The sequence below is a fragment of the Sporothrix brasiliensis genome, assembly GCF_000820605.1.
Source record: "Sporothrix brasiliensis 5110 chromosome Unknown Cont18, whole genome shotgun sequence".
In the NCBI taxonomy this organism is placed as follows: Eukaryota; Fungi; Ascomycota; class Sordariomycetes; order Ophiostomatales; family Ophiostomataceae; genus Sporothrix; species Sporothrix brasiliensis.
The window spans coordinates 1,793,206-1,818,210 of record NW_024467137.1 but is presented as its reverse complement, the minus strand read 5'-3'; the positions used below and the strand labels follow the sequence as shown (position 1 = coordinate 1,818,210).

The window sequence follows — 25,005 nt, the reverse complement described above, 5'->3', positions numbered from 1 at the left end:
GAAAGACGATACTGCTGAGAATGCGCCTTCACTTAACCCAACCATCGGCCGATTAAGCTGTCCAGCGCGTATTCGACAGGCCACGTGCCAATGGCGTCCGTAGCCAAATACTCGGGCCAGTCGGCCAATGGCCCCCTTGGTGCGGCATTGCACATTGCCTTGACAAACTCCCAATATGATGGGTACCAGCCGGCCATATCCCAGTCCAGTATGGACGTTATTTTGCAAGTCTTCCCAGGTTTCGCCTGTCCAGACTCACCGTTGTCCACCCACTCGGCCATGATGTTTCGCGGGTGAAGATCAGCATGTGTCATGACAATGGGGTGGTCGTCTCGCATCACCGGCCGCAGCATGCGGATACCTGCGGGTTTCGAGCGACGTGGTGGTGGTTCCACAAGAAAATCATTGAATGCACCTTCATCCAGGATGGGAACGGCGCTGACACGTTGGATTCGCCGCGTGTCTTTGCAGACCGCAGATACAAAGCTGCCCATGCGCGTCGGAGGCGACGACTGTGCTGTCGCTTGCGCAGGGTTCCTTGGTCCACGGCGAAGGTCCTGGAAGATCTGGCACAGCTGGGCCTGCACGTCTCGTTTGTCGCTCTCGGTCAGGCCTGGCCACATGGCTTCCAGTGTTTCGCCGCGTCCGCGAGTCATAAAGACATAAGACCGTCGCCCGCAGGTAATGGACCCTAGCAATATTGGAGCTGGCACAGACGGAATATGTGTATTGAGGTACTCGAGATTGCTGATGCCGTCCGAGTCCAGCGAAGTGCTAATTTTGACGACCACGTCTGCGCGTAGGCCAACCACAACGGTTTCGTACAGCCTCCATAGAATCTCCCCTTGGCGCAAGGCCGCATTGAGGCCGGCAGAAAAGTGGTCTTGCGACAGGCCGTCTTCTGTGGGAAACGAGAGCAACTTGGACAACCTTTGCCGTGGCTCATCTGTGCACGCGAGCTCAAGTATGCGTGAGTCAAGGGCATGGTCCACTTGAATGGTGCTGCTGTTGTCAAGCAGCATCGAACTCCAGTCATCGCCCGTTTCATCGTCCGAGGCGGATGCCTGGTCGGAACAACTCTGGCTGTACTGCTTTAGTGCCGCCGATTCGCCCAAGTCGGATCGGAGCAATACATACGCGCGCGACTGTTCTTCCAGGAGTCTGGTCAGGTCGGCGGCCGGGTCTCGATTTAGAGTCTCAGAGAGCGCGCCGAGTATGCTCTTCTTTAATTGTTGGTTTGCTTGCACAACACCTTCACTCCACGGGGATGGCTCTGACATCCTGGCAGCGGCTGTGACGTAGGAGTGGTTCCTGTCCGGTGACTTTACTGGTTCCATGTCCTCCAGTATACTTGCCTTTGCCGTATCCTCGCTCTAGCCAATACCCTCATATGCATGCCGTGCATTTATTGTAGATTTGCACCTCTCCGTTCATCTGTAAAATTTATGTACGTCGTACTTTTATCAGACCCTTCTGAATAGTAGACTCTTCAGATAATGCGTAACGCTATGCCGCATTACGAATGCTTCTTAGACAGCCTTAGTATCCGCTGGATGGAGTAAGGAAAATCTGTATCCTTTATGGCATTACCTCTTCTTCAAAAGGGAGGAAAAATAAAATACGGGAGCGTGAGGACTATCGTGTATGTTGCCGCACGTGATCTGCTGAGTCATACTTTTCCACGATGATGCCAGCATGCATCCACGTTGTTTACCGCTAGCCACCAGCCCCTTTCCACGAAACAGAATCGAGCTGGTGCTGTTTCCGCTTTCGGAATTGGCAATCTAATATAAAGAGAGGGCTGTTGTCATTTTCCTCGCAATGCCCATCAATACATCCATTTTATTTCCGATGCCATTTTGTGCCACCGTATATGATACCCATTGATTTCCTGCTTTATTGTTTTCCTTTTCCTTTTTTTTGCATTTCATGTCTTCCTTCCATCATGGCGTCTACCCAACCACATGCAATGTATCCGGACTGGCCTCGCTCGAAAAAAGACCTCGTTCCCTTACCACAGGTGGATGGCCCCAAACTGGCCGCCTTTAATTTTCATGGGCCGCAGAAAATGGAGTTTCTTGAATATCTTGGGGAAGGGTCGCATGCGCACGTTGTGAAGGTGAAAATAAAGGGCAAGGACTACGCTTTAAAACTTGTAAGTATTTCCTCTTCGCCCTCTTCCAGCCACCCAGGTTCGCCTTCTAACATAGCACAGTTCCGTTTCGCGTATGACTGGGACTGGACGGGCCCTGGTGAGTACCCTATCAATGAAGACCGCGCCCACTTTGCGCTGATGGCCCAATATGCTGAGCCGTTCAACTGCGAGTGCCGTGCCTTTGGACGTCTGCAAGAGTCGGGCCACACGAATCTGGCCTTGGAGTGCTACGGGTACATCTTGCTGGACGAGGCGCACGAGCTTGCGCTCCAGGACAAGTTCCACCTCGAATTCAACGGCAGCATGGATGTACCGGGCCGAGAAGACCAAAGAGGCAACTGTCCCGGCGCGCGGACCGGCAAGCCTCCGCCGATCCGTGGTATTCTAAAGGAATTGGGGAACCCCGATGACATCAACGACGATGATCCGCCCAACCTCAGCGTGCCCGCGGCACGCAGGATTCTGCAGGATACGATCAAGTTCCAGCAGTTGGGCATCATCAATCTCGACGTGCGCCGCAATCAAATGTTCAACAACCGGTTCTGCGACTTGAGCACCGCCGTGACCGTGCCACATTTCATAACGACGCCGGAACTCAACCCGCAGCTGCTGCCGCACGAAAAGCAAATGCTGGAACGCGAGACATTCTTGACCAGCCGCATGGACTACCTTGCTTTTGAACAGCTGCTGTACGTGGCCCTCGAAGACCGCCAGCAGACGTCCAAAGTGTTTCAGAAGGTGCCTGCATTCCCCACAGCGACACGGCGCGACCGTCGCTATACGGAGCGATACAATTTGAGAAAAAACTCCCGCCGACGCTTGCAGAATGCGGAGGGCGTCTACACGTATGTTGACCCACGGCGGTACGACTGGAAGGCGCGCATCAACACTAGAGGGACGGGACGCCGGAGGCTTTCACGCTACCACATAAAAAAGCTGCCAGAGCGATGGTATTACGAGTGCACACCCGAGGAAGCTGAGAGCATCAAGTACGAGTACATGCCTATCTTGGCGCTAGAATACAAGGTCAAGGATGGCTTGATATTCCCCGAAGATGAGGGCGTCGGGTTGTGGCTTTTGAGACAAAAACAAATGGAAGAGAAAGCGACGGCAGGCAGCGACGATGGTTCAGACTGTGCGAACGAGGAGCATGCTTAGCCCTGATGTTGGTGCAGGGGTCGGCGCGTGGACGTGGCCGCCTATTGGCTTCTACAACGGCCCCCAACCTATACATCCTATCTGCGTCGGCGGTTTCCTGCGGCTGCAGAATAAAACGTTAAGGATCCCCCATGGACTGAATTTTTGTGATTGTTGTCTCCTGTTTCTCTTTTCTTTCAGAGCCATTTGTCTCGTCACCCAACACACTGATTCGCCTGCATACGACTACTACAAGTTTGGTGACTTTACATCAGGAGCTCAGATAATGGCAACCTCTATGACATTGCGTGACGCACTTGTCCGCCACAAGCCATTTGTTGAGTGCAAGTCCAGGGACACGAAGAACTCCAAGGGCGTGAAATGGCCGCGCCCGTCGATCCGTGTGTGGGACCAATTCACCATGGCCACGCTCAACGAAAGCTACGGCCATATCCTCGATCAACCTCTGCCCGATGAGTACACCAACAAACTCCCGCCCACGAGCAGCCTCAATAACCTCGCCGTTGAAAACGACGACGGCCCAAAAACCTTGCTGGCTTGGAACGATGACACGGTGCTTCCGCTTGTCAAGTGGTCCAAACAGACCATGGGCCTTCACACTGGTATGGCCATCCGCCACTCCTATTCGGACGCCAGCGGCGAGAAGGTGGCCAAAATACCACGGAACGACTGTAAGAAGACCGTCATTGATCACATCATTGGTCTGGGCAATGCCGGAAAAGATACGCTCGTGGTGGGCCTTGGACGGACCAGTAGTAAGTGGAGGGCCAGCACACTTTTTGGAAATCTGAATCCCTCGGTTGAGGAGAGACGATGGCCACTCCGCCAGCTTGCGAACCTCTGCAGGGCATCGGAGACACGGTATGGCTACATCCAAACCGACGACGAGCTCGTGGTATGCTGCTTTGGCTCCCGAGGCACACAAGTCCAGCGGGGAGAAACGCGATATACCGACACCACATGGACCGACTGGACCGTGGCATTTATGCCGGTTCCTTGGAACACCGAGCTCAGCAAGGGCGCGCGGCACGATGTCATGACAACAGAGCTGGCCCTGTGGTGGCTCTGTATGCTTTCTCTCAGCGACGGCCACCGCGCCCTAGTCGACACAGAGGATATTGTGCCCATTAATGCCTGGGACATTGTCTGGCTGGACGAAGACCGTGGATGGATCCGCCGTCACCGATACTCGGCTGTGGAGGAACCAACAGATGCGCCGCCGCCGCCGCCGTACGAGACACCCGAGGTCGACAATGCGGCCGTCTTTGCCGCACAGGTTGGGATCAATGGTGAATCCCACTTTGCTCTGGACTCATTAGACGAGTTCTTTAACTTCGGCCCCGTCGCAGTTGGACAGGAGGCTGTGCCTGCCGGGGAGGTGGTGCAGCCGAACGGTGGCTATGACGGCACCCTTATCAATGTCGATGTCGATGTCGATGAACAAGTGCGACAAGACAATGATCTTGCATAGTGAAAATTGAATGCCCACATTTGCATTTTACAGGACTTTTTTCTATTGAAAGGAAAGGATTCGTTTACATCGGGCTGTTATTTTGTCATATCCCCCCCTCCCTTTTTGCTTTGTACAATAGGTGTTTTTTATTGTCCCCTCTTCCTTTATAGTTATTAAAACCTGTACAGTATTGTAGCACAGCAAGCTTCCTTGATTTATTCTTATTACATTTATTCTATTTGAAACAGCACCTGCCAAGACATAGTTACGGCCTCCTTCTCCGAACCAAAGTGTTCACATTTGGAGACCTCGTTTATACTTGGGCCGATGCTAGACCCTCAACATTTGCATTACTCGGACACTGCATCGCACACGTATATTCCTACACAATTCTACAAATACATGTCTATGGGTATATTGCTGCTTCGGCTTGTTGTCCTCTCAAAAGAGTGCCGGATCCAGCAGCAGGTGGAAGCGGTCTTTGGATTTCTTTCCCTTGTATTGTTTGGTTTCCTGGGCCCCCTTGATAATTTTGCCCGTGTTGTAGCCTGCGTCGTTGCTCGTACCTCTGCCTTCAGGTTCGCTGCGCACTGGCTCCAGCTTCGTTTGCTTCCGGCCACCGAGAAGACTCTCCACGACAATGATGGCCTGAGCCAAGAAGCCCACGAGCTCGTCGTACGGCGCCGTCAGCATCTGAACCAGGGGCCCATCCGCGCGTATCGAGCCATACAGCTGGCTGTACTTGGCATTCGCACCGGCCGAACCATCGAGACGGACGCCGTTGGCGGCATAGCCTCGCTGCCGGAGCGCCGCCTCCACTGCGCTCTGCAGCTTGTACCGCATCTTGTTGCGCACCAAGTTGCTGTTGGGCAGCTGTCCCTCGGCGGCGAACACAATTGCGAACCACCACAGCGGGTCTGAGCGGTTCTTTAGGGCGTACCTGCGCCGTGCCATCTCCGAAAAGGGATGGGGGAATCCGACGGGCCAGCCGCTGGGGGCGGCACTTACACCCTGTCCGTCGCTGGCCCCGAGCGCGTCCTCGATGCCCGGAGACGCCGCCAGGTTATTGGCCGACCAGGGATGGAGGCTGTGTTGGTGGCTGTAGCGGATGCGCACGCCGTAGCTTTTGGTGAACTTTTTATCAACAGAGGTGCCGGCGGCCATAATCTCCTTCTCGGACACGAGCTTGAAAACGCCGCCCTTGCGCCAGGGCGCCACCACGTCCGGCCCCAGGTTGGTAAAGTCCCTGCGGAAGTCGGGGGGACGGGGCACGGCAATGGACAGGATGGGATCGCCCGTGTGTTTCTTCTTACCGGGTGAGGGAAACGGCAGTTTATATGGGAGATCGATGCGGGCCATGGTAATGGCGTTTTCGATCAAGCCCTTCTCGCTCGTATAGATCTTGCGCCGTTGAGGCCCTGCGTCTGGATTGGCATCCGGCCATGGCGGCTTCAGAGGCCCTGGCTGTGGCGGCATCGCAGTCTTTCCCCGCTTGGGACCTTTTGGCCGGTCCAGTGGTATGGATGCTGACGCCGTTGCCGGGGCCTCGGAGGAGGAGGATTGAGTAGTACCTTGGCCCAGGGATGGGGATGTGGTTGGCCCTGTCACAAAGCCAGCACTCTGTAACGCCAAGCATCTCACACAGATGCGCCTTACAGCCGGCCTTCGCAAGGCCACCCCCGGTATTCTGGGGAGCAGCATGGCGAGTGGTTATGTGAGAGAAGGGGAGAGGAGAGACGATCCGGAGATCGCGTGAGGAGAGCCCAGAAACACGATGGAGAGCCGGCTATAGCCACCGCAGTGGGAATTGGGAACTATGTGCGGGAGAGCGTGTCGCATCCATGACGCGAGAGGGTAGAGACGGCGTAAAATGAGCCCAGAAGGGCGGATGTGGTGAGCTGGGTTGTGGTCTTGAAGTCGTAAAAGATCTAGAAGCTATTTTGCGGCAGACTCTCAGCCGTCGTTTTGCTGCTGTCTAGGCTGCAGAAAATGCACTGCAGGCATTGGCCACTAAAGCTGTCTAAATGGTAGGCGCGACCCGCTAAATCTAGCGCACTAAATGCACCTGCCAAGTGCCCATTTAGACCCTATGCTTCTCCAAAGAGCACTAATAAGCATCGGCTCAAACTACCCCTCGAATGAGAGCTTCTGAAACGAACGTCATACCTCTTTGGCAATTCAGATGACGACAATACAACACTCACAACACCCACAATATCACGCCCGACTACAGCCCACAGAATTCCTGGTCTAGGGCTGTATCTGGATTGCTGTCGAAATGTCCCACCATTGCCATGACGAGCACGCCGGCAGCGGTGGCCACGACCACCACGGCCACAATCATGATCACGACCATTCCGACGACATCACGCCCGCCCTGCAGTTCTCGCTCTACCAGCACGTCGACTTTGCCCAAGTCATCACCCTCAACGAAGCCACGTCAGGCGCCGGCCGCGCCATTGTGCAGAAAACCTGGGACCAGCGGCTCGCAGAAGAGCCCGAGCTCGCCAGCGACGTCGACGAGCAGCTGCTCATGCACGTCCCTTTCACCGGCCAGGTCAAGCTGCACGCCATCCTTCTGCGCAGCTCGGCGTCGCCATCCGCGCCTCGCACGCTGCACGTCTTCCAGAACCGCGACGACCTCGATTTCGGGTCCGCCGAGGAGGAGGCCGAGGCCCGGCACGCGACCCAGACTTTCGAGCTGGCGCAGACGTCCGACATCCAGGAGTTTGCCGTTAAGCGCGCTGTGTTTGGCCAGGTGCGCCGACTGACACTCTTCTTCCCGGACAACTTCAGCGACGGTGAGGAGGACGTAACGCGGCTGAGCTACCTGGGCTTCCGCGGCGAGTGGATGCAGCTGGGCCGCGCGCCCGTCAACATCTTGTACGAGGCCGCTGCCAATCCGGCCGACCACGCACTCAAGGGCACGTCTGTGAACCAGATGGGCAGCAATATTGGCGGTGGTGGTGGGCGGGGGAAGTAGCGTGGGAGAGGTGGGAGACATGACAAAGTGTAGGAAATAGAATGGGCGGTGGCCGTAAAACAAAGACGAGAAACGACAGATCGCATTGTAATGCTACTTATGAATTCACTAGATTTTTCATATTGTTTTATATCTTGGCCACATCTACCCGAAACCAGGCGACACCTCCACAGGGCAATTCCACTCCCGTCCTACATAAAGTCGTCCTCCCAGTCCTCGGCCCGGTTCTGGTTGCTGGACTCCTCCATGTTCTCCTCCGTGAACACTTCGTCGTACGCGTGGTCCTTGCGGTACTTGATCTCCTGCCGCTCCTTGGCGATGCGAGCCTCCTCCCTTTTCCGCGCCTGCTGGCTGGCCTGCACCCGCTTTCGCAGTTCCCGCTGCCGGTCTTCCTTCTCCTGCTGCAGGTCCGGGTGTTTCTCGACCTTGGTCTTGTTGAGCCGATTGACGATGACGTTTTCCCGTATCGGGACAAGTACGCGTTTGACCTGTGACGTGAGTACGGTGCACATATAGTAATTTTGTGTCCTAGGTCGACCAGTCCGGGTCCAATATAGTGCTCACCTTCTTCTGGTCTTTAAAGCTGACCTGGCCCACGGCCATGCTGCCGTCCTTTTTCAGGTTGGACCATGGTGTATAGATGATAGTAATATTGTCCTTCTTGTTGCCTGTATGGGTTAGCCAGTGCACTTTTTGATTAAAAAAAGCCGAAAATCTTTTCCAACAAGATTGGCATAAACTTATTAGTTGACGCACCCTCGATCGAGTTGGCCTTCGTCAGCTGTGCCAGATCCTTGACCAGATCCTCGGGAATGTTCTCCCACGAGTCGCCTTCGGGCAGTCTCAGATAAATATGTGCGCTAGACAGCTTGTCGACGTGGAACTGGAAACGTCAGAATAAAATGTATATTCTTTATGCCTTTCTGTCCAGACCGAAACATACCCTGAATTTGTCAGTCTAAGCGCATCACACTAAACGCATGCGGTTCAAAAGAGACTCACCATACGTCCTCCTCCCAGCCAAACTTGATCAAGTCCTCATCTATCCACCGTCTTAATGTCAGTTTTTCACATGTTCAACAATGAATCGGCTTCGCAGGTTCAATTTCCGCCACAACTAGCGTCATTCGTTGCCGTACTTTCAAATTTGTCCTTGCCCACGTAGATGTACGCCGGCGGGTCCACGACCGTCGATGTGAAGTAGTACACCATTTTCGGCCGGCTTCGTGAACATGCACCTCGCAGAAGCAGACGGGGAGCGGCTCTCACGTCGACTCTCTCGTGCGGATGGTAGAAGTAGTGAACCGAGCGATCTGCCTGTTTGGCGAGAATTTGGCCTTTGGGCAAATATGTATATATGCGTATTAATATATAGCGTTTAGTTCGATATATACAAGTAAACACAACACACTAGTCAATAAGCGAGCTCAAGCTTCCCTTCAATTTTTTCTCACTAACCACACGAATAGCTTCACTGGCGAAAACTCATTCAACTGTAGACGAGGTGTTTAGCACGCGACCGACGCAACCCCGAGCGACCTTTCGAACGACGCACAGACGGCACAATTGGCTGTGCCGCATCACGACACACGTGTCCCCCGGCGCTATCCGCCCTTCCTCCATCTCCCCGCTCACCTCTCGCCCACACAAGAACAACAACTCAACCACAATCACACAATGGCACCCCGGTTACTACCGCGGTGCTGGGCTGGCCTGCAGCGGGTAACGGCCACCACGACGGCACTGACGATGGCAGAGGCAGCATCGACGACAACATCAATAGCTACACACACAACAACACCAGTGCTGTCCGGCCGCGTGGTCGAGGGCCGCCGTGGTGTTAAGTACGGATGGAGCACATTACCGCGGCGAGGCGCCAAGCCGACGCGGTTCAACCAGCAGACAGCCGGCCTGCCTGCGCCGACGACGGGGCCTGCAGCCGCGCTCAAGCGCAAGGAGAACACAACGCCGCTGCGCACGGGCGTGCTGGCGACCAAGCGCGGCATGACGGGCTTTTACAGCAAGAGCGGCACGCGCATCCCTTGCACGGTGCTCGAGCTGGACAGCGTGCAGGTCGTCGCCAACAAGACGCGCACCAAAAACGGCTACTGGGCCGTGCAGATTGGCAGCGGCACGCGGCGCGCGGCCACCGTCACGGCGCCGCAGCTGGGCTACTACGAGGCCAAGGGCATTGCGCCCAAGCAGCACCTCGCCGAGTTCCCCGTGCGCAACGCGTCGGGCCTGCTGCAACCCGGTGTGACAATCCAGCCCGACTGGTTCCACGTGGGCCAGTGGGTCGATGTGCGGTCCAACACGCGTGGCTTCGGTTTTGCCGGTGGTATGAAGCGCCACGGCTTCAAGGGCCAGAACAAGACGCACGGCAACTCGCTCAACCACCGCACGATGGGCACGACGGGCCCGTCGCAGGGCAGCGGTAGCCGTGTGATGCCGGGCAAGAAGATGCCCGGCCGCATGGGCAACGAGCGCGTGACAGTGCAGAACCTCAACATTCTGCAGGTGGACAACGACCTGGGCATTGTGGTTGTCAAGGGCGCCGTGGGCGGTCCCAAGGGCGCGCTGGTCAAGATCCAGGACGCCGTCAAGAAGCCGCCGCCGGCCACGGCGTTTATTGAGAAGACGCGCGTCCAAGTCGAGGAGCGCTCGCCGTGGGCGGCCGAGCAGCTGGAGGCAGCGCGCGTGCGCCATCTGGAGCTAAAGGAGGCGCGCCGCGAGGGCCGCATTGCCGAACTGCTGTCAAAGGGCTTCTCGGATCTGTCGATTGAAGAGGGTATTGCAGTGGAGGACAGCGGGGACGTCGAGGTCGAGACCGAGTTCGAGGCACCTATCCCGGAGGCTGTTTTGGACACACCAGCAGAGGCACCACAACCAAGGGCATGAGAGCCGTGTTATATGGTAGTTACGAGGAGGGTGAACGGGACTAAAATAGCGATTGTATATTCTCCAAATTCCGAGGGATTCTCGTGTACTGATAGTAGCATAAACATTGTGTTGACCCATTTTTCACGATTGTGTCTCGTGTTGTTCATTGATTTACTTTTCATTTTCTCATAAGTAATGGATATGTGTACAGTGTAGAAGAGCGGAAAGCCGAAATGCAGAAGCCGCGAAGACAAAACACCCAGAACTCGCCATCCTATATTTTGAACCAAATAAGAAACACATGTCCGCTCAAGCGAGTTCCGAACTCTGTAAAAAAGAAAAATAAAAATAAGAGAAAAAGAAAAAAGGCTTTCTTTTCGCAGTGGTCACCATCGCCACGCTCCGTCCACCTTTCATCCTCGTCACCGCTTCGTCGGTTGCCGGAACCCGTGCGTCTCCTTCACCGGTTGCAGTGCATTTGCAGAAATCACCGCGCTGCCATGCTCACTGTGCACACCCCCCGGCGGCGGGACGACGCCGAAGTCCTGTTCGAGCGACTCGACGTACTCCTCGGGCAGGATCTGGATGCCGCGGAAGGGGTCGTTGGTCACGTCCTCGAGCAGATCGATCTTGCGGCCGTCGCTCGTCTCCAGGCTCCACTCAACCGTCTCAAAAGCGCCGCGCGCCGTCGGCCGGTTGCTCGTGAAGCGCATGCGCGCGGTGTTGCGCGTGCCCTTGACCATAAAGTTGATGTCGATGCGGCCGCGCATCTGGTTCATCTCGCCGGCGATCCAGGGGATGCGCTGCTGGAAGTAGACCTCGTCGCCAAGGTACGCCCTCGCCTTGGGGGATGTGCGCAGCGCATACAGCGTCGAGGCGACAACGGGGCTGGAGGCCTTTTGGTAGTTGAAAATGGCGACACTGCAGCCGGCGACGATCAGAAGGAACCAGGGCAGCGTGCGGGACCAGCGGAAGCGGCCCTTGACGACATCGGGCAGCTCGCGATCCGCTCGCCGCTCCATGAGCGGGCCGTCACCGGGGCGTGGTGCGGAGACGTATGTACGGCGTCCGGCCAAAGAGGTAGAGGCAGAAAGGGACAAAGAGGTGGAAGACGGCGAAGAAGAGGGGGAAAAGGCGAGAATGAGGAGAGCCGGGCAAGTCGCACGGGCAAGGCCAAGACCCAGGCCGAGGGGCTGCCGCGGCCGCAGCAGGCCAGCGGTGAGGGCCCGTCTCCCCGCCGCTGTGGACAGCATGGTTATGTGCGTGTGGCGAATGGAGTGCGGGAGAGCAGAGGAGGCGCAGTTGAGGCCGTCCCCGGTCGTTTGGTGTCCAGACGGTTGGAGGGCGTCGCTGGTCGTTGAAATGGACTGATCTTGGGAAGCAGTCGTGTCCCGCACTGGAGAAAACCCCGTATCGCGGGTACTTATCTGAACCCCGTTTAGGTGCATGTGGTGGTGCGTTTTAGTGCATGTCCCCTAGACACGTCATGGCAAGGCAGGCACGCGACGACATGTCAACCATCAGACGGAAGGAAGGCGACAAACGTAAGAAGCAACCTGGCATCTCTTTTTACAGCATCTAGAAAACCATGGACTTTGGGTAGCACACCCTTTACACTGACGAACTCGCACCAAACTGCAACTTTTCACAATTCGCCATTATGGCCACGGCGCGTGTGCGCCGCGCATTCCGCTATACGACCGACGACGACGACGCCGCTCACTTGGACGAGCCGGAAGTCCTCGATGAGGAGGGTAAGCTGTCGATTTATGCGGTGCTTTTGAGTATTTTGGGCCGTGGCTGACACTTTGCAGAACAAGATACGCTCATTCAGTCGCTCGTCGAACAGAACCAGAAGCGCAACGAGCAGTTTCGCCAGGTGCTGTTGGCCATCCCGGCCCTTGCAGTGGTCCCCTTTCTGATTGCTTGCTTCACATCGTCGTCTCCCTCGACGGCCATTGTATCAATGCTGGGCATCTCATCGCTTGGCGCCACGGCGTTTCTTGTGCACCAGCAGTCGCCCACCAAGACGGGCATCCGCGTACTGGACGCGTGGAGCGGTGCCGACATCAAAGGCAAAGGCCGCGAGACTTCGGGCGCGCCGCTTCGCCTGTCGGACTGGTCAGGCGCCGGCGGCCGGCCACCGCCACTGGAGGTGTACCTGCCCTTTTTAAATCTGGGTCTGTGTGCCGTGCTGCTGCTCTCTCTGTTCGTGTCCAGAGGAGCACCATCCAGCACGCCATATCGGCTGCTGGGCAGTTTGCCTGCAGCCGTCTATGGCGTGGTGCTAGTCTCCAAGGTGACCATGGCCGGTGTGGACCCCGAGCGGGAGCTGGGCCGGTTGCGGTACGAGTACAAGGGCGCGTGAGGCAGGAAACGAAAGCGAAAGGCGTGCAGCATGGGATGTTGCCAATATGAGGCAGCGAAAAGCGGACTATGGAGCATTCTGTTTAGCGAGAGAAGAATGCCAGATTGTGTTATTTTTTTGTCAGATACTTTTTCTGCGTCCGGCATCGCCGTTTACCAACATCCTCTATCGCCATTACGAGCTTTTGTGCTTCGTGGGTTCACATGGCATGATCTAGCAGGCTGGGGCTGGAGAAGAACAGATACGGAAAGACAGGGCTCCCCTGGCAGTTCTCGTCTGATGTTTCCTAATTCTGTTTCGGCTTTCTCCTTTCTCTTGTCTGTTGCGTCCTTTTTCTTTTCTCTCCATCTTTCCTTCTGTCGTAGTCATCTCGTTCCGTCAATAAGTGGCCCACTGCAGGGGTTGTTCGCGTGACACACACAACCAGCCTCAAATGACCTCCTTGCATGTCGTACAAGTCCACTGGTGACCTTGCAGTTCGTTTGGAAACTTGCAGAACGCCTTGTCTTACGTCCCTAGACCAAAAGAGTCTCTTTCTTGCTTCTGTCTCCTTTCGTATTTTCGTATCAGACTCCCATATTTTGTCACCTCGCACAGGTTCTGTACGTCATGATACCTCGAAAACTTGTGTAATAAAGATGAACTCGTACGGAACATTCTGTTACTTTCGGCGTACCGCGAAATGCCCCTGGTCGTCTCTTTGCTCTCCTTCTCTAGCTCCTTTGACCTCATTTCCTGACATTCTCTATTCTGCCAGCCAACTCTTTTTCGCCGGCTGCAAAATCCCAAGGACAATATGCATACGGCGCGGCAGAGCGACACAAGAGTGCCGGGTGGTGTACAAATGCGATGTCCAGAACACAATCGTTCGGTGGGCTAATATCACCAAGCTGTTATTCCATACCTTCTTCCATTCTTCTCACAGCTCTTTTTCCAATTCTGTGTAAATCTGATACTCAAGCTCGCCAAGACCATTTTTTAAAATAAATAAATAAAAATAACGATGAAATTTTTTTTTATCCGTCTCAAAGTCAGAGGTGCGACTAACTGAGCTGACCAGAGACCGTTTACATGCGGCTTCGTCCTCCTTGCCGACCGACGCCTCCTGTAATTACGGCTTAAGCCGGTGGTATATAGAGACGCCGAACAGAAGAGGGTGTGAAGCCCGTTTCGTAAATCAATGTTTGGGGGCTGCTTCAATTCGAGAAGCAGCATCCCACATGAGCCCCCAGCACCCCTCGCATTGCCTTTAGGAAAGCATAGCACAGATGTACATGAAGTGAGTCCGATAACATTGCCCCGTTGCCTTAGTCCTTTTGGCTCATCTGTCCTGTCTCTTGTTTATGTGCCGCATTTCCCCATCTTTCCAGCGATTTATCGTGGACGTGTCCGTTGGCTTGCTTTGTCTGTGCTGCGATTTCGTTAATGTTCCTTTCTTTCCCCTGACAAATTCGATAAGTTGGTACTGTCTCTTATCTTGTCCCTCATTCCTTGTCGTCTGGTCCGGCTGAATCGGGGATGCCTTCCGATGTCTATTGGTTGCGTCATTCTCGGATAACCCGTTTCCATGTTTTGTTGTTTGATCTGGTGACAAATTAACAACGTTCCAAATACAATACCAAAAAAGAGAGACAGAGAGATACAGAGATTCGGAGAAGTTAAGTATGTCAATTGTAGTACGTTTTACGTACCAGCTCTATGCCATTTCCTAGACGGCGATGTATCCGCATTTAACAACGGCATTCTCATTCTCATCGCCCCTCTCTCAGGCTTCTCCCCTGGCGCCAGGCTCAGGCCAGGGCATTTTTCTAAAACCAACACCCCAAACGGAGCGATGCTCCGTATATGGCATCGGTGGAACTGCAGAGGCCTGTCAGCCGGACTTGCTGTCGGAACCGATGCAGAGTACGTCGTATTTGTCCATTGGATCAAGGCAAGGGGGTGATGCTGTTCCATATGGGTATGCAGTACATCGTAGATGTACACACACAGCATATTCTTTACAGTACTACGTCGTACAACGTGTTGCCACATACGGAGAACGGGGCTTGGGGAAACTGACAACCATTTCCCCAGTGGCATCCTGTCCTGTTGAAGAATTCTCCAAGAGCCCCTGCTTCCGATCGCTAATGGCAGACAGGCGGATAATGGAACGGAGGGATTTGAGCAGGTGGACAATGAATGTAAGAATAAGGAATGGGGTGGATGAGAAAGACATTAAAAGTAGCGAAGATCCTTATCCGAAATAGCTAAAACTGATAGACATCCGAGCGCACCGTTACACTTGAGATGCAACATGGGTGTAGCGCACTAAAATGCAAATGGAGAGAGCAAGTAAGCCAAAACACCAGAAGACAGGCCAAGGCAGTTGAGCGGTCAGTTCTCTTTAAGAAAAAGCAACCTAACAACTTGTCCCCAAATTCGGGTTGCAAAGACAGGGTACCATTGGGCCATGCGGGATCCCCATAAGGAGAACGGAACAACGGAACACCTGCTTTGACCTTTCTCTTCCGTCCTTTGCCTACTGACCATCGGTGGGTGCGTACATATTCACAAGCGAAAAGAATGGGCCTGCAATCAATTCTGCACAGCCGCGTGCAAGATGTTAGAGGTATCGTAAGAGAGTGTTCTGTCACGTCGTACATTGTATACCAGTAAAGGAGAGTGACAAAAAAGGTAGCTTCCTTCCCCCCCCCAAGTTTTTATCGGTTCTGAAAAGAAGGGTATGTTTCAAGAGAACAATGAATTGGGCATGTTGTGCAACATGGAGCTAGAATGCGAAAGGTAAGCGAATGGAGCAGAGGCTGGAAGAGGGCAGAAAGAATGGATACAAAAACAAGGAAATATGAGTGGTGTGAGAGTGAGACCAGGGTGCAAACATCTGCAGTTTGCCGCCATGAATATCATAGCTGAGCGATCAAAGCTGGGTTCCAAACAAAGCTAAATGGCTGGCCGGGACAGACACCCGATTTTCCACCAGCAGTTATGCTTTCATCACGTTTTTTCTTTTTTTTTTTTTTTTTTTTTTTTTTTTTTTTTTTTTTTGGCCTGCATCGTAAGAGGACCGAGCTCATGGACGGACGTCTTCTGTTTGTTTATCTGGTGTAGAACGCCCCAATTTTACATATCCCCGTGCGCACGACGGACAACTCGACGGACAACATCTTTGATGGGATGTTTCACGTTCCAGCCGCGCTTTGAATTATTCACTCATGTCTTTAATAGTGGGCGTCCTATCGTTATTTATCGTTATTTTTCACGTTCAAACACACCAGGGACGGCAGCTTTTCGTGCACTAGAGGATTCCTTATAGCGAGTATTAAGACGCTCAGTCCAGGCCCTAGCACCGAGAAAATCCTCTGCAGGACAGCCGAATCCTTCACGCGGAGGAGCTTGTGTGGGCGACGACCCGTTTTCCAGTTCTCAAGAAACTGGGGCGCGAGGAAAGGAGGGCAATCTTGGCTTGGTCTTCGGCTGTTTCGTTTCTGAGAAGCAAAAGTAAAGCAAGACGACGAAATAAAGAGGTCCGCGCGACTAACCCGCGTCGTCGAGGTAAACTGGTCTTTTGAATTTAGTTGTCTTTTGCATCGCCCAGTAATTACGGACTATTGCCCTTGCTTTCTCGGTCTCCCCTTTTTGCGTCGCATTGGCCGTGTCCACTTCAGCGCTCTCAGGCCCGGCCCAAACGAACTGCAACTGTGGTTCTGGCTCGCTCTCGCTCCCGTCGCAGTTTGGTGCTCTCTTCCGTGCCATGGAGAAAGGAGACGGGCCAACTTTTTTGGGCCCAAATCGGCGGCGAGTAATGACATTTCAAAAAAATGAAAACGACAAAAGGGGACTGGACATCGCGCACGAGCAGCTGCTTAAGCGTTTCTTTCCCACATGGCACCCTGGTAGATGTTTTCTGTTTTTCTGTCGCTCTGTTTCTCTTTCTATTTCCTTCGTTCATTAACCTTTTACAAGCTTGCTTCATGTACGGAGTACTGTGTTTCTTTTGTAAAGGATCTTGACATCTCTAGACGCTTGGCTTTTTCTGAGTCCGGATGGACTACTTGTACTTTGTTTACTTTTGTCTGCGCAAAGTAATACGCCGCAAAGCTTCCATCTTGCATTTTTTTATACTTCCATTTATATCTTCCCGCTCACATTCTCGTCTCTGGCCCCGTTAGATCTGCTCTTTGTTCCTCTCGATGGGGACATATATGGAGTATCCCTACGCCGTATACCGTACTCCGTACGTGTACGATTTACTCCGTAGCATTATTTGCCCATCACCACATGTCAGGAACCAAACGCGGCCTAGGCTGAACGCCGACCACCGCCATCGACATCCTTGTCCGCCCACGATTCAAATCATCAATGCTTTTTGTGGGTTTTCTTGCGTTATGCAGGGGTTCACGTCTCTTTTCTTTCTTTTTACTATTCGCGCGTCTCTTCTCAAAAGCCTCATGGGGCTCGTGCCGAGACTTGGCTGCTAACGTATCCCCGACATTGGTTTGATGCATTTATCTCTTGCTCTTTTGATTTTTTTTTGGCCATCCATAGTCTCACAATATTTACCTCCTATGTTCTTCGTACAACATAATTTTATTCGACGCGTACCCTATCTAAGATACAGCGTTTCTCTCCACGTCGACTGGCTCTCCATTCACCCCGGAGTCACCTTGTATCAGGGCCTTTCTGTCGTCTTTTTTTCCTTTTTGTTCTTCATGTATTTTCTTTTTCTTCATTTGACCGAACTTCTTTCTCACCAGTGGTTTCTTTTTCCGTCCATAATTCCATTTCCCCAAACCACACCATCCTGCACCCGACCTTTTGCAGCCACAGCTTAACTGGTTTCACACCACGGGTTTTGCGCTCTGTCTCACGGTCTCTTTATTTTTCTCTGCCTCTTTCTTCCTCGCCTGCTCGCTCTCGCTTTTGGGCCTCCCATATCGTTCTAGCTTCGTCTTTGTGAGTTTTTTCGGTCCCGATCTCAGTCTTTTAATTTACCTTGTGTGTCCTCTTTCACGCATTCTTATTCTCTTCAACGGCCCCTGCATATTCCATCGTCCTTCAGGTTATGGCTGTATTTATATCTCACCCAAACCCAATTCACCGTAAAGTCAAAGTCAAAATCAAATCGAAATCCCTCCACGGCTTTTCTTTCCAGTTCCACCAACTCACTTATTATGTTAATGCTGCCTCACTCATTAGTCTTCTCAACCCCTGCTCTGCCTTACCTACGGATTCTTCTCCTAGGGACGGAGTACAGTACCTCGTATCGTCTTCAGTACCCCGTACCTTCTCCCTGCAAACTACCCTGCGGCTGACAGGATCCAAACTCTCACAATAATCTTGTCACACCCAACCTTCACACCACTTTCCTTGCAAGACCACGCTTGCCCCTTGCAGTACGTAGCATCACCGTCCCTGACAGCCTTTGCGTTGGTCTACCGTTGTACGTCGTATTTTCCCCAATCCACCTTCTTTCCTGGGTATTTGCCTCTTTTGCTGTCTTGTCCCATTTCTTCTTTCTATTTTATTCCTTTTCGGTTTTCCTCTCGTCTCTTTCCTTCTCAATCATTCTTCTTTATCTTTGCCTTTCCTTACCCGTCCTAACACGGATGGTATTTAGCCATTCTGCGAAACACCTGTTTGATGCGCATCCAGGCCCTGTAGACTTGATCTCCCAACAGCATCCAGAGACCAGACGAAAAGGGTCCGTCGATCAATGTCACCGTTTTTCTATCTTTTATTCTTCACTCGTGGGTGTTGTATTATTGGGTATTTATCTATTCTTTATGTTGCTTTTCACACGCACCCGTCTCGGCATCTCTTAGTTGATTCTTCCCTCGTTCATGCTGCCCCCCTCAACGTGATAAGATCACATCACATCATATCCTCGTCTTCCTTTGCTTTGGACATACTCCGCTCCTGCCCCGTTGTGACGTTGACCAACCCACAGTTCGTCTTTTGGACGAACTCCCCATTCCCTTTTTATTTTTCTGACTCTGTCTCCCATTGTATTACTCCATATTTTCTTCCTTCGCCTCTGGATGTCCTCTTTTTTCTATTTTTTTTTCTCTCTTTTTCGCTTTTCTACTTTCATCTTATCTTCTTTACACACTCTGTGTTCTGATCCATATCTGACTTCCTATCAGACTCAAGTCGCCCTTCGTTTAGTCTTTTACGTCGCATCTACACCAACGTCGCTAGACTTAACATCCACGCCAGCTAAAGAGCCTCAGAGCTCTTCTTTCAGCAGCCGGACATCATGTCCAAGGACGGGCCTCGTTACAGCGGTAGCCTCGTGGCCCTCGAGGGTTTGTCTGAGACTGCCCTCGAAACCCAGTTGCGCCTGTTGCCCGCATCGTCGCAAATCCTCGTCTTGCCAAGCATTCGCAACTATCTCGGCACGGACGATGCGCTCGTGACCCCGTTTGCACCTTCCTCGTCCGGCCCGTCCTCTACCTCAGTATCCGCTCTTCCTAAATCGGCATTGTCCACCTCCGTCGCTCCTTCCACGTCCAGACCGTCCAAATCGCCAACAACAACATCGACCCCTTTTGATCCTCGCCGCTACATCAAAAGCATCCACAATGCCGCCGTTGCACGGCGAACCATTGCCCTACAGTTTCTCCAGGACAACGAAACACGCACCACCCGCTCAACGACGTCCAAGACACCGCCAAAGAAACTTGTTTTTCTCAATGGCGGTACGGCCACAAGCCACGCGCTGTGCATCGAGGCCATTCGACAGCACGACGCGGCCGCCGGCGGCAACCTGGAACAAGCCGCGCTCCTATTTGATCAGCTTACGGCTGATGGCGTCGCGGGGCTGGATAGGACGTCGGCAGCCCCGGTGGCAGCCGAGACAAACCGGCTCGACGATATTGCCATTGGCGACGACGATGAGTATGTGGAACAAGATGACGACGACGAAGAGGGTGATCCTGCCACAAAGGCTATGCGCGCCGCCGATGCTCTGGACCGCAGGACGGAGGGTCTGCAGCCCAGCACACACATCCTCGACTTGACTGTCACCAAGAAGCCACGGCCACGAAGTTTGAGTCTGCCCATCCACGGTGATTTGCTGGAGTTATGGGATGCCGGACGCCGCCCGAGTCTTGCTCCAACCGCAAACACAAATAACACAAATACGACAAACACGACAAATACGACCCACAACGACAATGTAGACAATGACGACACAAGCACCATCAACAACCGCAGCTTCTACTGGGTCCCGCCCAGTATGGCGGCTGGTGCCGCGGGCAGCGAGATCTACGACGCCAACAATTTTAGCTTCATCACGTCGGCATCCCCCACCCGCGGCAGTTCGCCCACTTCCACCATCTTCCCCGTCTCGATGCGGCTCGACGCCATTGCCTCGCAACAACAAAAGAAGCAACCGAGGAAAACCCCGTCACCTTCGCCGGCCCGCCAGTATGTCTCGTATCGCTCGGCCACCAAGGGTGACTCAGCGCGTACCGTTGTGCTTGACCCTGCACCACGTGGAAGGACGGCTCGCCGGCGAGCCTCTCGGGTGGTTGCTCTTCGTAACAACGGCGACAACGAGGACAATCATGACGACGACGATATGCTCTTCTACACATACCACCAGCAGCCGCCCCGGCGACGCGCTCGTTCACTCGAACGAAAGCCGTCCATTGGTGCCGGTAGCTTTAGTGGCATCAGCAGCATCAGTGGAATCAGTGGCATCAGTGGCTTCAGCCGGTTTAGCGGACTCAGCGGCAGCAGCAACGGCAATGGCAATGGCAATGGCCTCGGCATGAACATGAACTTCTTCCTGAGCACCAGTAGCCGCGAGCCGTCATCGACACGGCCCCGGCGCACGTCCAACGTCAGCGATGACGCCACGTCTATGGCCACATCGGCCATTGGCACCAAACCGTCCATCTCGTCGTCTTCCTCGTCCAAGTTCATGCTGGCAGGGACGAGCATCCCCGACGTGCCGCTGTTGCCAGGAGCCGATGTACTAGAACAGATGGCTCTACTCAGGAAGACGAAAACAAAATCAAAACAAGCCCAAACAGCAGCAACCTCAAATGCGGAAAAGAAGCCGCAGCTTCGCCTAAAAATGACCGCCTCCATCCCTAACGTATCCTCACCACTGACATCTCGTTATGTTGACCGTGGCACGGATGCCAGCCAGGCGGGTGCCAACGGTGCCCGTACACAAACTGTCTTTGAGCTAGTCCTTCCCTTAGTCGAAGACTTAATCGTCCAATTTGATGACGACGGGATTAACGCGAGCAACTCGGCATTGGAACTGGCGATCCAACGCTGTCGCGAGCTTGACCGGGCGCAGATTATCCACCAACGAGACTCGTCTGTTCACGAGACGGTGATCTCAAAGCACATATTATCCAACGGCGAACACCATTCATTTGACCAAAAGACTATGTCGTCGACCTTGCCCGAAACACCAAAGTCTTCGTCACACGGTCAATCTTCATCCTCCTCCTCCACTGCATCTGCCTCCCTTCTTCTAGGCACCACGACCATACCTGCAACCCAGGCCACAGGTACCTTCAGCACAGACGATTATGATCCGTTTGCGCCACATGAGTACAATGCTGGCCGCAAGGTGCAGCTGCCCATCGCTGTGCCTATCGCTATGCAACCACAGGCTGCGCCATCCATCAAGACGCCGCAGCCCCTAACTCCCGCTCACACACCGCCGCCACAACAGAGACTAGACGGGGACATTGACTCGGACCTCCAAGACGGTTCTCGTTTCCATGTTCTTGATACGGCAAAATACCAAACAGCCCTGGCCCTGCAAAATGCACTACGTTCTATACTAGGTTTCCACTTTCCGGAAGACCGTGAGAGCGAAGAGACAAATGCCAGCCTCGACTCGCTGACCTCAGATAGCCTTACCAGCTTTTCCTTTTCCGTTGTGCCAGGAATGGAGGGCAGCAGCATGTGGGCGCCGTTGCTGTCTGGAAACCAGACCGAACAGAAAGTGGATGCCGAGATGGAAGCAGAGACACTCATTACGGATATGGTGCTCGCCTTCGGCAGTCAGCGTGATGTGCCATCTTCACTCCGGGCAAAGATTATGGGCCAGTTGGATGCCCTCACTAGCCAACCAGCCACCGGCATTAGCCGTGGTGGTCGTCTTGATATCCGTTATCTGATTACCAACGCCATGCAGTCGCTGGCTGCACAACAGGCCCGCAGCCATGGTAAGAGCACCGGAACAGTTGTGCTGGCGCCACTTATCATTGCCCAGCTTGACCAATACCTGCGCACCTATCCCTCCTCGTCGTTGCCCGCATCGCCCTCCGTACGTCTTGTCCTGCTTGAATATCCAATGGAGCTTCTTCCTCTCGTGTTGGCCATCCAGCAATTGGCAGGCCGGGAACTGGTCCAGATCGCAAGCGTCATCACAGTCGAAGATTCAAAATACCATGCTGAATTTCGCCGACCCTTCCAAGTACTACAAGAGCCACTTCTTTCTCCAAGGCTCAGATTTTCTCAGCCTCTGAATCTTGGCGTGACTCAAAAACAGCCGTCGTTCAAGCGGGCCAACTTTGTGTTGACATCAGCTGCCAATGAAACGGATATCGATGCATTTGTAGCCTCAATCCGAAAACTTTTACTGTCGAGCGAAGCTTCGACGGCAACAAGGACGGCGACTTCACCAGCAGAGGTCATGGTCCAGAATGGCATGATCCCACTCACGTTAGTGACCCAACAACATGGAGATGCCGGCCGCTACTCAGCTCTATCAACGGCCACCACGGCCGCAGGAGGTACCGGAATGGGCATTGGTAGCAGTGGCAGCAGCAGGAACAGCAAGATCCGCACACCACCGCGTACAGACAACTTGATGCAATCCCCCACGTTGCCAAGTCCACTCGTTGGAAACACTCCTAGTCCGAGGCGGAAAGGGTCTTCTTCGGAGAAGGACAGAAAGCGAACACCAGCAGATAGCAACAGTGGCAATGGGGCCCGGCCGCCCCCTCTTCCTCTCCCCATCAACTCCAAAAAGGCCGTGTCGGCCAAGATGTCCACCGCTTCCATTTCTGCCGTTCGGCCCCCAAAGTCGCCCACTCTATCAACGGTATCGCAGCACTCACTGCAGTCGCAGCCATCATCGCTACAGTCGTTCCAGTCTTCCGACTCCTGGCGCGCGACAACCAACGAGCATAGTTATATTGCACAATCCACGGGTTTGGCACCAGCACCCACGGTCCTGCCCAACAGCCGCCTCGTTGCTAAGACTATACAGGTCAGTGGGTCGACAGCGATGCGGCGGGCCAAGGAGCAGACAGCTAGGGTTGCTGCCAACCCTAGCGGTATCTTCGAGCCTGTTATCGTCAACAACTTGATGGCCACTTCGACACTGCCGACGTCCTCTGCACGGAGCGACAACGACAATCTTAGCAACTGGGATACCGGCTTGGACGTGTCAGAGGACGGCAACTATACTTACAATGAACCGCCGTTTGCCACTAGCAATGGCAATGCCAAAGGCAGCTCAAAGGTTATTGTCACCAACGGTAATACCGCTGTCAACAGTGCTAGTGGCGCCAGCACGAGTGTTGCATATGGTGGCTACAACGACGACGAATACGATTCTGGTGATGACGACGATGATTTTGAAAACGACCCTGATATGCGCCGTCTCATGCCACTATTCATGCGTGACCGCGCTGCTCTGCTAGCCGCCAAAGAGGCGGCTGGCAGTCGCGGTGTACGGCCGCCGCCGATGCGCAGCAAATCGAGCCAGTTGACGGGCGTCAGTACACGGATTGTTTCGGCTTCTGCAACCATGCCACCGACACAGGGTCCACCGCAAGTCGTGAGTATGACTGGCGATGGCCTCCGCGGCAAAGCCAGCGTCGGCAGCATCCACAGCCAGCTCAGCCATGCCAGCACCCTTGCCAACAAAAACAGCAACGAGGGTAAGAAGGCCCTTAAATGGCTAGGCTTGGCCTAAACATGCTTCAGGATTTCCCTCCTTTTCTCTTTATTTTTATTTATTTTTTTTATTTTTTTTTTCTCGTTACCGTTTAGTTTGCTTCTCGCCTCGCATTTGGAAGGCATTGCTTGTAATAGTACGATATGTGATTGGATATTATCCGCTTGGGGCGTTTTGTACGGATTCAATCTATTGTGTTTTTTTATACCGGTTGGAAGGTTATGAAAATATGGTAGCACATCTCATGATGGAAACTTGGGCATTTTTAGCTGGGATTTTGATGGGTTTGCTAAGACAACGTCTGTGTTATATCCATTTCAAATTATGACCAAATTTATGCGTCGATTTCATAATTCTCAAGTAAACCGCAATATGTAAAACTGCTCTTTTACGGCGTTCGTTTGTATTTCAACTTGGCTATGAAAGCTAAGAGGAAAGGAAATCATCACGGCAACAAAAACAGCAAGAGAAAAGAAAACCGTTACACTACGAAGTTCCCCAAAGAGAACCGGAACCGAACGAAGCAAGGTCAATGTTTACAGAATAAAGAGCAAAGCGTGAAAAATTCCCTGTGAAAAATGTAAAGAAATAAGAAACAAAACACACACACAAAAGGCCAGAGAAAAAAGGAAATGAAAAAAAATCAAATAGCCCATTAAAAGTTCCCCTGGCCCCTTCGGCAAACCCTCCGTCCCTCTTTATTCAACAAATCAACATGATCCTACACACCCCCAACCGACGTTTGAAGCGTTCTCCCCGTCCCAGCGATACGATTGCACTCCAGTCTTTTCGCATCCGTAGAAATCGTCTGGGAAAGAAAGAAGAAAACAGCAAAATCCAGAAACCCGACTCTAACATCGCGCCTGGAAAGTGGGAGACAATGCAGGTCTTCAATTCGGTGGCCGGGGCGCATGCATGTCGAAATGGAAATTTGGGACGAGTAACGAGCAACGAGCGGTCTAGAGTTTCAAGACGTGGTGGAGAGGCCGACCAAGCGGAAGTGAGAAACGAGGCCGGTCAAATTATGTTTGTCGTCGAGGGAGGGGAGTGGCAAAACGGCAAAGCAGTA

The 25,005-nt window shown here is 53.3% G+C and overlaps 10 protein-coding genes across 10 annotated transcripts; 6 read left to right on the top strand and 4 right to left on the bottom strand.

Moving 5' to 3' along the window:
* Positions 1-32: 32 nt before the first annotated feature.
* On the bottom strand, positions 33-1,280 carry SPBR_01772 (uncharacterized protein; the record flags this gene model as incomplete). The annotated part of the gene is made up of 1 exon (XM_040760082.1): positions 33-1,280. One exon carries the CDS (start codon positions 1,278-1,280, stop codon positions 33-35), a length of 1,248 nt encoding a protein of 415 aa, XP_040619502.1.
* A 788-nt stretch (positions 1,281-2,068) lies between these two features.
* SPBR_01775 (uncharacterized protein) lies at positions 2,069-3,313 on the top strand (the record flags this gene model as incomplete). The annotated part of the gene is made up of 2 exons (XM_040760085.1): positions 2,069-2,155; positions 2,216-3,313. 2 exons carry the CDS (start codon positions 2,069-2,071, stop codon positions 3,311-3,313), a joined length of 1,185 nt encoding a protein of 394 aa, XP_040619501.1.
* Positions 3,314-3,590: 277 nt separating this feature from the next.
* SPBR_01804 (uncharacterized protein) lies at positions 3,591-4,784 on the top strand (the record flags this gene model as incomplete). The annotated part of the gene is made up of 1 exon (XM_040760114.1): positions 3,591-4,784. One exon carries the CDS (start codon positions 3,591-3,593, stop codon positions 4,782-4,784), a length of 1,194 nt encoding a protein of 397 aa, XP_040619500.1.
* Positions 4,785-5,207: 423 nt separating this feature from the next.
* On the bottom strand, positions 5,208-6,242 carry SPBR_01876 (uncharacterized protein; the record flags this gene model as incomplete). Its single annotated transcript, XM_040760186.1, has 1 exon — positions 5,208-6,242. The coding sequence occupies one exon, from the start codon at positions 6,240-6,242 to the stop codon at positions 5,208-5,210; it is 1,035 nt and encodes a 344-aa protein (XP_040619499.1).
* An 802-nt stretch (positions 6,243-7,044) lies between these two features.
* On the top strand, positions 7,045-7,749 carry SPBR_02016 (uncharacterized protein; the record flags this gene model as incomplete). Its single annotated transcript, XM_040760325.1, has 1 exon — positions 7,045-7,749. One exon carries the CDS (start codon positions 7,045-7,047, stop codon positions 7,747-7,749), a length of 705 nt encoding a protein of 234 aa, XP_040619498.1.
* A 191-nt stretch (positions 7,750-7,940) lies between these two features.
* SPBR_01881 (uncharacterized protein) lies at positions 7,941-8,961 on the bottom strand (the record flags this gene model as incomplete). Its single annotated transcript, XM_040760191.1, has 5 exons — positions 7,941-8,237; positions 8,314-8,417; positions 8,506-8,632; positions 8,757-8,791; positions 8,889-8,961. The coding sequence occupies 5 exons, from the start codon at positions 8,959-8,961 to the stop codon at positions 7,941-7,943; spliced, it is 636 nt and encodes a 211-aa protein (XP_040619497.1).
* A 465-nt stretch (positions 8,962-9,426) lies between these two features.
* Positions 9,427-10,647, top strand: SPBR_01789 (60S ribosomal protein L3, mitochondrial precursor; the record flags this gene model as incomplete). The annotated part of the gene is made up of 1 exon (XM_040760099.1): positions 9,427-10,647. One exon carries the CDS (start codon positions 9,427-9,429, stop codon positions 10,645-10,647), a length of 1,221 nt encoding a protein of 406 aa, XP_040619496.1.
* Positions 10,648-11,051: 404 nt separating this feature from the next.
* Positions 11,052-11,882, bottom strand: SPBR_01976 (cytochrome oxidase assembly; the record flags this gene model as incomplete). Its single annotated transcript, XM_040760285.1, has 1 exon — positions 11,052-11,882. The coding sequence occupies one exon, from the start codon at positions 11,880-11,882 to the stop codon at positions 11,052-11,054; it is 831 nt and encodes a 276-aa protein (XP_040619495.1).
* Positions 11,883-12,289: 407 nt separating this feature from the next.
* SPBR_02014 (uncharacterized protein) lies at positions 12,290-12,997 on the top strand (the record flags this gene model as incomplete). Its single annotated transcript, XM_040760323.1, has 2 exons — positions 12,290-12,383; positions 12,444-12,997. The coding sequence occupies 2 exons, from the start codon at positions 12,290-12,292 to the stop codon at positions 12,995-12,997; spliced, it is 648 nt and encodes a 215-aa protein (XP_040619494.1).
* A 6,256-nt stretch (positions 12,998-19,253) lies between these two features.
* SPBR_01204 (uncharacterized protein) lies at positions 19,254-23,954 on the top strand (the record flags this gene model as incomplete). Its single annotated transcript, XM_040759515.1, has 3 exons — positions 19,254-19,417; positions 19,511-22,295; positions 22,491-23,954. The coding sequence occupies 3 exons, from the start codon at positions 19,254-19,256 to the stop codon at positions 23,952-23,954; spliced, it is 4,413 nt and encodes a 1,470-aa protein (XP_040619493.1).
* Between the last annotated feature and the right edge of the window lie 1,051 nt (positions 23,955-25,005).